Raw genomic sequence first — 9,144 nt, 5'->3', positions numbered from 1 at the left:
TAATTGTATAAATTATAGATAACAACAATACAACAACAACAATAACAATAGTAGTAGTAGTACCTAGTAGTAATAATATAACCAGCAGCAAAAAAATAATAATCATAACTAGTTATATTTCTAAACGTGGCAGCTTAAAAGGGGTCAGTCCATTATAAATTGAAAACCAAAGGTTCAGAATTAATAAAAACAAAGAAATAGGACTGATTTGACTAAATGTTAAAACTTTAGGAATCAATATGATTTATATTCAAAATATTTAAAAACGCTTCACTAACCTGGAAATGAAAATTCCTCTTTGCCCGTAACAATCCACAGAGATGGATCGCATCTCCTTCACTTCTTAACTCAAAAAACCCTCTAAATCAATAAAAAATGGAAGATAAACCGGCGGGGAGCCACGCTGACTCGCCGGCGTCAGCTGAGCCTGGACCTTCAAGGCGCCGAGCTGGAGGGCACAAAAGGAAAGCGAATTCACTCTCAAATTTTCTCTCTTCACCTTTACCATCGAAACGGCTCACTCGCGAGAAAGCTGCGATCTCTAATCTCTCGAACCATAACGGTCCTTTTACTAGAGCGAGACAAATCCCTAACATTTTGGCTTCTTCGGCGCTTTCAGCGGGCGTGAAGGCCGAACAGAAAGTAGCAACGGCGGTTCCGGATGCCGCGGCCTTGGTGGAGGAGGAGAGGAGGATTAAGGTGGAGGAATTGCAAACAGAAATTGAAGCAGAGTTTGAGGTTATTAGATCTCGTGATTCTAATGCTCATATTGTGCCTAGTCATTGTGGTAAGTAGTGGAAGTTCAAGTTTTTGTATGTTTTCTGGGCAAGTTGGTTAATTTAAGTTTAGTTGCTGAGAAAATGCGAAAATTTTTAGGTTTTGGTGCGTGTATTAGCTGCAATTTTGAGAATTCTTGAATTTCGAAGTTTTTTAGGTCAAGTTGTGTGCATTTTGTGCTGCCGTTCATGAAGTGAGAATGTGAGAAATTATGTGTTTTGTTTTATGTGAAAATTTTAAATTCTTGTGATAAGTCAAGTGGGGGAATTGTTTAGTAGAGGCAGACAATGAGTTTGGTTTCCTCCCTTTTGGATTACAGGTTGGTTTTCATGGACAAAAATTCACCCGCTTGAGGAGCGTTTACTGCCTTCATTCTTTAACGGGAAGTCCCAAAGCCGGACACCGGATACCTATTTAGAGATACGCAATTGGATCATGAAAAAATTTAATTCTAATCCAAACACACTTATTGAAGTGAAAGATTTGTCTGAACTTGAAGTTTCAGACTTAGATGCAAGGCAAGAGGTGCTAGAGTTCTTAGATTATTGGGGATTGATTAACTTTCATCCATTACAATTCGATTCTGCTCCCAATGCTGATGGTGATGAAGCGGCAAAGAAAGATTCATCCCTTGAAAAGTTGTTTTGCTTTGAAGCCATTCAACCATGTCCACCTATTGTTCCTAAACCTAACCTTGCAGCTCCAACTACATCATCTAGATTGTTTCCTGAGTTGGCAATTGCTGAAGAGTTGGCTAAGCTTGAGGGGCCATCTGTTGAGTACCACTGCAATTCTTGTTCTGCTGATTGCTCTCGCAAGCGCTACCATTGCCAGAAGCAGGTTGGTTCTTCACTTGGATTTGTTGGTTTTAATTCTGCACCTCTTGCATTCAATTGTCTGTGAAGTATGGAATTTCTTTAAGTCTGTAGCTCAGATTTTTGGCACATAAGATAGGATAGAAGCATGTGCCAAATATTAGTTTTTTACAGTATAGCAATATGGTACATGGAATGGGGCTACAAATGCTCGCCGAATTTAAGTTTCTCCTGGCACCCCAACCTGCTATATATTGCATTCTATCTAACTATGTTCCTATTGGACAGGCAGATTATGATTTGTGCGCCGATTGCTTTAATAATGGAAAGTTTGGCTCAAACATGTCCTCGTCTGATTTTATTCTCATTGAGCCTGCTGAGGCTGCTGGTGTAAGTGGTGGAAAGTGGACAGATCAAGAGACTCTACTTCTTCTTGAAGCATTGGAACTCTATAAAGAAAACTGGAATGAGATTGCAGAACATGTTGCCACAAAAACGAAGGCTCAGTGTATATTGCACTTTGTTCAAATGCCAATTGAGGATGCCTTTTTTGACGTCGCCAATGATATGGATGGCACTTCCAAAGTAACAGTTGATGCGGATGCAACCGTTGATGAGACATCCGGCCCTAAAGATGTCCTTGATACAAGTGAGAGTAAAACGGGTGCTAGTGAAGATCAACCCCTGACTCCTCCAATGGAAGCTTCAAAACCAGAAGATACAAGTGAAGTAAAAGGTAGTCAGGAAAGTACAGAAAATGAGAAAAGCAGTGAGGTGATTAATGGTCCGGAAATTTCCAAATCAGAAGATGCCAGTGGAGTGAAGGTTAGTGAAGAAATGGGTGAAAATGTTGCACTCAGAGCTCTTACTGAAGCATTTGAAGCTGTTGGCTATTCACCAACTCCTGAAAACCGACTTTCATTTTCTGAAGTTGGAAATCCTGTCATGGCTTTGGTAAGTTGAATGTTAGCCTGCTGAAAACTATGATGTTTTTCAGGATGCATCTAGAAATGTGCCCTCTATAAATGAGTATTGATACCAGTATTAATGATGAAAACACAAGTGCTTCCCACACTTAAAAGTGTATTATCTTGATGAACATGCAAGGAAACCTGATAAGTTTCTGTAGCATGCATCTAAATAACAAAAAATATATATGTAAGTGAAAATTTTGCAACTCTTTTACACCGAGCAGGTACATCTACCATGACCAGTCAGTAGGTTCATGTTCCGGTTCATTCATATTCATCTTCTACCTGCATTTGATTGGCAATCAGTAGTATCATTGTCTCCATTCACATGAAGTTTTCATGTTGCAAATGAAAAAAAAAAATAAAGGATTAACCTTGAGGCTTAACACCTTGTATGCAGTAACACATTACAAAATGCAGCTAATGTATTTCAACTTATGGTTCGTTTCATCTATAGGCATCATTTCTGGCAAGATTGGTGGGACCTAATGTTGCTACTGCTTCAGCCCGTTCTTCTTTGAAATCCTTGTCTAGCAATTATCCTGGCATGCAGCTGGCAGCAAGGCATTGCTTTCTTTTGGAAGATCCACCAGAGGAGAGAAAGAAACCATCTGGCAGTGATTGGTATGTAAACCTTCACTAGAACTTAATTTTCTTTCCAATTTATGGGTCATGTGTCTCATGCAAGTAAGAGATTTGCAGTGTTGCCACTGAAATGGCTGATCATGATGCTCAAAAGGACAAGCAAGAGGAAAAAAACCAGAAAGAGAATAGCCCTACCTCAGGTGTAGGTGATAGAGACCTGTCAGATGATCTCAGAGACAAGAAAGTTGGAGACTCTGTTCCAGAAGAGAAGAAACCACTGGATTCATCAAAGGGCGAATCCCCAGAGAAAGTAAATGCTGTAAATGAAGCAGAGACAGCTGTCTCTCACGAAGAAGCTGAACCTGGTAGATCAAAGGAATCTAGCAATTCAGAGTTACCGAAGGACCACACACCTAGTATTGTAAAGGAATCGGATGAGATACCACCCAATTCAGTGTGTCCACCAAGTTCCTTGAAGGAAACACTGGAAGTATCATCAGCCGAAGAGCATTCTCAGCTTACAGAGGTGGCCAAGGATGTGAATATGGTGTCTGATTTGAAGTCTTCAGAAAAGAATGAGCCTTCTCAATCAGTTGCATCAATGACAGTTGACGAACACTCTCAAGCTGGTGATGCATCAAAGGATGTAGATATGGTGTCAGATTCTCTGCCTGCAGAGAAGGATGGGTCACAGCAACCTGCAAAATCAAATGCAGGAGACCACTCTCAGCCTACAGAGTCAACAGCAGATGTAGACATGTTATCTTCACATCCTTCAGAAGTGAAGCCTCAGGATCTGAAGGTTGAAAGTGGAGCCACTTCAGGTCCTCTCTCTATCTTTGTGTGTATGTACGTGCATGCGCACGTGTATCTGTGCCTCTGTGTTTCTGTGTTGGGGGGGGGGGGGGGGGGGGGTATGTATATTCAAGAGGGATCTTGGATGGAGTTAAAAATAAATGGGTGGGATGGAGTTCATTGGGCATTTTATGTTCTGAGAAAGTGTGAGTGTGTCACAGTGATTGTGGTTAAAAAGAAAGAGAAATAAGAAAACAGTCTAACCACATAATGTCTTCTTAAAGCTTTTCCTGGATGAATTCATGAATTTTGCAAATTAATCCGGGTGCATGCCAAAACTTATATGTCATTCTTTTGAATCATGTGCACTTGAATTGAGAATTGGAGGGGGTCTAATTGAAATTTGGTGGTAGAATTTTGACACCATGGTGCTTCTGTTTTGCAATGGTTATTTTGATATTTTGGCTGGTAGATTTTTCCTCTATGATTGTATCTTCTTAATTTGTCTGTTCTTTGCAGAAGAGGGTCCCAAAGATAGTAAGAAAGAGAAGCCTGACAGTGAAGTGATTAAAGATGACAATAAAATTGATAAAATAAAGCGTGCTGCAGTTTCAGCCCTCTCAGCAGCAGCAGTGAAGGCAAAACTTCTCGCAAACCAGGAAGAGGACCAAATCCGACAACTTGCTGCCTCATTGATAGAGAAGCAGGTATTTTTACAGCCCGGTAGGCATTCTACACTATTATCTATGATTGTCCATAGAAGTATGACCTTGTGGATGGTTCCATATGTGCAGTTACACAAGTTGGAAATGAAGCTAGCCTTCTTTAATGAAATGGATAGTGTAATAATGAGGGTGAGAGAGCAACTGGACAGGTCAAGGCAGAGACTTTACCAAGAACGAGCTCAGATAATTGCATCCCGACTTGGTTTACCACCTTCATCTAGAGCAGTGCCACCATCATTACCTACCAACAGAATTGCAATGAACTTTGCAAATGCATTTCCGAGGCCTCCGATGAGCATGCCTGCCCAAAGGCCATCTATATCAAGACCAATGGGTGCATTGGCTCCTACCCCTGGCACATTAGCGTCCACAGCAACTACAGCAGGAAATTCAATTCGACCTTCTGGTCAGGAAAAACTTTCTTCAGTTGGGACAAAGTAGTCGTTCCTTGGAATGCTTGTGAATATATCTGCATTGATTTTTATACACCGGTCAGTTATGGCTAGTTTTACCAAGTGAGTGGCCTCTTCTGGTATTTCTGACTCACTTTATTGCATTTGATATCCTGTCACATTTCCATCTTATAGCTGTATAACATGAATTTTGTTTTGCTTACATGTCCCAAGCCATCTAAAAATAAATAACTTGTGGATAAGCAGATCTGATGCTTTTTATATTTGCTTTTATATCCTTCCACTGACATGATGCTATCTGCCCACAATTTTTCTTACTTTTGTATCCTCTGCGTCTTTGCAGTGTAGAGACTCGACTAAGCTCTAATACTCTTTTCCATCTGTTATGCAGTTCATTTTTTGTAGGTCCTGAGGGCGCTTTTTATCTCCTGCTGCAGGATCATTATCGTGCGACAAGTATGTGTCTATATTAGATGGTATGTTGCACTCAGCAGTCTCCTGGAACGGGGAAAAAAAAAAGGGCTGGTGTCTTTTACAATCTACTCGTTTGAAGCCACTATTGTCAATGTATTAAAAAAAAAATGTGGGGATGGAGCTTTACCAGCAACTCAACGGTGTATTGCAAGATCATTGGACCCATTCAACTCCATGATGTGAGAATGGAGAGAATAATAACTTGTACCTTGAAATTTTGCTGATGGTTGCATTCTAATATCTTGAACATGTTAGACATAGATAACTAGTGTTAGCATTTTGTATTGGCCTGGATGACTTCTTACTGCTCCAAAATGCAGGCTGTCAGATGTAAGAAAAAGGATATTTGGATTCACAAATTGATGCAGATGCTCTGACGTGATATGCACTTCTGGTCAAAATGGTCTTGAAGCCTCTGCCTCGAAGCTGCTCTGTAAATTTGAAATGTCTAGCTTAACAGTTCATGGGACACCCTGGGACCCAATCTGCTTTCACAGGCGCAAGGATGAATATCCGTGCCTAACTTATCTATGCACTGCGTCAAAGAAATCTTTCATTAACAAAACACAGTCAGGCCTAAGGCAGTGCAGTATAGCTATTTCAATTGATAGCCTTGCAGTAGTTATGTGGATGAAACTTTAATTTTTGAAGTTCTCAAACAAATTTCTTGATTGAAAGAAAATGTAACAGCATGATGTAAATAATAACAAGAACAAATGGCGCGATGCGGCGCCTGGAAAAAAAAATCACACAGCATGAACAAGTCCAGCAGTTCTTAAGGCACCATATCCAGCACTGCGGTACAATTTTTTTCCCACGAACACTTAATTTACAGTCCAGCCTCGTACACAACGATTGGAAGGGCTAAAAACAGCCCAATTGTTTGTAGCACTATAAAAGATGATTTATTGCTGCCGAAGAATCAGGCTATAGTTTAGCACTCACATCCAGTTGACCTAGGTTGACTGCTGGTTCCAACATCAATGGTATCTGGCAGGTATCTTCATGCCACAATTTGCACGGGAAACACAAAAACAAATAGAGTGCCATTAGTATCCGTTAGCGCTGTTATAAAAGATAACAAGCACTATTCAATGTTTTAGGAAAATTAATAAAATAACGAGCAGATTTTTTAAAAAATGAAGTCGCAGTTAACAAGTTCAAATTAATTGCTTTAAAAAGATCATCGGATCAGATATCCAGCAATCCTACTAGCTAATTGCAGTCCATAATAAGTACTATACTTAATGGCAAGCTCGGATTCTGATGTGAGAAATTTATCAGACTAGTCAATGTATTCACTAAAAGCAGAAATAAAGGGTGAGTTGTGAAAATAGATATGCTTATCTTTCTGACTTACATCTCTTCCTCTTCCCCACTCTTCAGGGCATTCTTTGCTATGCATTGGAAAGCTTCCTCAACATTAATGCCTTCCTTGGCAGAGGTTTCAAAGTACGGGATATTCCCTTTCGAGGCACACCATGCCCGTGCCTTTTTCTCTGAAACCTGGAATTCACAAGAAGCGGATGTTTATCTACACAGAAAGGAATAGATAAAGAGGGAGTGTTGTGTGACACATTCAAGATACATACCACTCTGCTATTTCCACCATCCACATCGACCTTGTTTCCAAGAACAACAAATGGGAAATTCTCTGGGTCTGAAGGGCTTGCCTGCAAATTTTTTCTCAAATCATCATTGCAGATCAACTTCAAAAAAAAATCACAGATTTTGATAGATACGCTTTTCTGCAAGATTGAAAATAAATAGAGCAATACCTGAATGAGGAATTCTTCCCTCCAATTATTAAGGTTATCAAAAGATTTCATCGAATTAACATCATATACAAGAACACAACAATCAGCACCACGATAGAAAGCAACACCAAGGCTTTGGAATCTTTCCTGCCCAGCGGTATCCCAGATCTGCCAAAATAAAAGGATTTGCTAAATGTTTGGGTGCAGCTATCCAACAAAATACTCTTTAAGAGTTTGAAACACACAGGAGGGTTGACTAAGAATCCAATGGCATGATTGGCAAGCAAAAGAATTTTTTGTTTCTGCAATGACACATGGAATCAAGTTGCACAGGATAGACAATAATCAAGCATTGGCACAGGTAGATTGCCAACCTATGCCATAGGACACGAAATGCATACAGCAATCAATGTGGAAAGCTTCTCCCACAAAGTCGCAAGAGCAGTGACTAGCTTAGACCCCACCTGGAATCCAATAAATGGGGAGGAATACAATTACTCAAGTTCATTTTTGTCCAGTTGATATAATTGGATAGTGTGAAACAAATTGACATCAAAACACATTTGAGCTTTTACAAAGACACAATAAGTTCCAAGGAAACTACTTGCTGATTTTCTTTTACATGTATTCTATTAGGGATAATATGGAGACTTCTATTCAATTCAATTCAGATCATTTTCATTTTGTTCTTGCATAGTAACGAAGTGAGTCATAAATCCATTCCAACTCGACACACCATAATGATGATGTCAGTCAAATTCTTTCAGTTCCCAAAAGTATATACGTCAAAAAAGCATCTATGAACCCCCAAAAGTATACACAATTTTACTAAATTACTAAAATTGGAGTCACATCAATGACATAGCAAGGCGCTTAGGCTACCAGCACTACCAACCTGTAAAGTAAAGAGCCTATCTTCAAACTGAACTTCCTTAGTCAAGAAATCAGCTCCAATTGTCGCCTTGTATTGATTGCTAAACTTCTTGTTTACATATCTAAAAGCATTACGTCAAGAAAAACAACGCCAGAACAGGATACATCTCGCAGTATAGCATGCAATACAGATTTTTTTTATATGCTAAAACAATTACTAGTGAGATAACAACCAGGTCAAAAGGATACTGATTCATCAAAGAGGTCTTTCCTACCCTGCACATCGCGAACAAATTCTATTACTTCATTGAAATCAATCAAAGCAAACAAGCATAGGCAAAGGCATTCAAAGTTAATCTAAATCCAAAATACAGATCAAAGCCTAAGAAATTGAGAAAAATCAGGGTACTAGAAAAAAGTATAATTCAACCAAATAGATAAGCAATTCTACAAATCAGAAAAAAAATCAGGATCTGGAAAGATCCGCCTAGGCAAACCCTAGAATTCAAAATCGAACTAGCAATAGATGGAGGGGTAGGTAAGGTGACTGACCCGCTGTCTCCGAGGATGATGACCTTCAAGAGAGTTCTTCTACGGGAAGGCATCTTTGTTTCAGTCGATTGATCTCTGTTTGGTTTCTGAAAAATAGAAGAGAAGGAAAGAGATTGAAGATTTCTTCTCTTTTCTTTTTTTGGTGTGTTTAGAGTAGTACTGAGCAGATCTTCTCTCTGCTAATTACTCTTGCGGAGGAGGAAAAAGGAGACGCTCATTTGTTTGTCTCTCTCTCTCTCTCTCTCTCGTTTCTTTTTTGAGTTCAGCTGAGATGGTCGGACTTAAATTTCTAGTTTATTAGAGCCTGCTTGGTGAGTGAAAGCTCGCAGTGACCTGTAATTTATGGAATCTATTTATTTATTTATTTATTTATCTTGTTTCGGAGAAAGTTCTGGAATGACAGTTCG

General features: G+C 39.5%; 2 protein-coding genes across 2 annotated transcripts; one reads left to right on the top strand and one right to left on the bottom strand.

Moving 5' to 3' along the window:
- Positions 1-285: 285 nt before the first annotated feature.
- LOC105142649 (SWI/SNF complex subunit SWI3D-like) lies at positions 286-5,956 on the top strand. Its single transcript, XM_011050388.1, has 8 exons — positions 286-787; positions 1,097-1,617; positions 1,881-2,546; positions 3,021-3,187; positions 3,266-3,972; positions 4,463-4,650; positions 4,738-5,183; positions 5,473-5,956. Exons 1-7 carry the CDS (start codon positions 376-378, stop codon positions 5,107-5,109), a joined length of 3,033 nt encoding a protein of 1,010 aa, XP_011048690.1. The 5' UTR covers positions 286-375; the 3' UTR covers positions 5,110-5,183; positions 5,473-5,956.
- Positions 5,957-6,168: 212 nt separating this feature from the next.
- Positions 6,169-9,064, bottom strand: LOC105142643 (ras-related protein Rab7-like). The gene is made up of 7 exons (XM_011050374.1): positions 8,738-9,064; positions 8,435-8,461; positions 8,208-8,307; positions 7,334-7,480; positions 7,148-7,228; positions 6,916-7,061; positions 6,169-6,556 (listed from the first exon to the last, which is right to left on the bottom strand). The coding sequence occupies exons 1-7, from the start codon at positions 8,788-8,790 to the stop codon at positions 6,490-6,492; spliced, it is 621 nt and encodes a 206-aa protein (XP_011048676.1). The 5' UTR covers positions 8,791-9,064; the 3' UTR covers positions 6,169-6,489.
- Between the last annotated feature and the right edge of the window lie 80 nt (positions 9,065-9,144).

This window comes from Populus euphratica, unplaced genomic scaffold (genome assembly GCF_000495115.2).
Source record: "Populus euphratica unplaced genomic scaffold, PopEup_1.0 scaffold3.1, whole genome shotgun sequence".
In the NCBI taxonomy this organism is placed as follows: domain Eukaryota; kingdom Viridiplantae; phylum Streptophyta; class Magnoliopsida; order Malpighiales; family Salicaceae; genus Populus; species Populus euphratica.
This window is presented reverse-complemented; position numbering and strand designations above follow the sequence as displayed.

Bases quoted from the DNA above. Each gene is read 5' to 3' on its own strand.
- LOC105142643 (XM_011050374.1), bottom strand. From the start codon at position 8,790: ATGCCTTCCCGTAGAAGAACTCTCTTGAAGGTCATCATCCTCGGAGAC. The intron at 8,308-8,434 runs GTATCCTTTTGA...TAATGCTTTTAG, and splicing joins AAGACCTCTTTGATGAATCA to ATATGTAAACAAGAAGTTTA. The intron at 6,557-6,915 runs GTAAGTCAGAAA...TGTGGCATGAAG, and splicing joins AGTGGGGAAGAGGAAGAGAT to ATACCTGCCAGATACCATTG.
- LOC105142649 (XM_011050388.1), top strand. From the start codon at position 376: ATGGAAGATAAACCGGCGGGGAGCCACGCTGACTCGCCGGCGTCAGCT. The intron at 788-1,096 runs GTAAGTAGTGGA...TTTGGATTACAG, and splicing joins TATTGTGCCTAGTCATTGTG to GTTGGTTTTCATGGACAAAA. The intron at 3,188-3,265 runs GTATGTAAACCT...AGAGATTTGCAG, and splicing joins AAACCATCTGGCAGTGATTG to TGTTGCCACTGAAATGGCTG.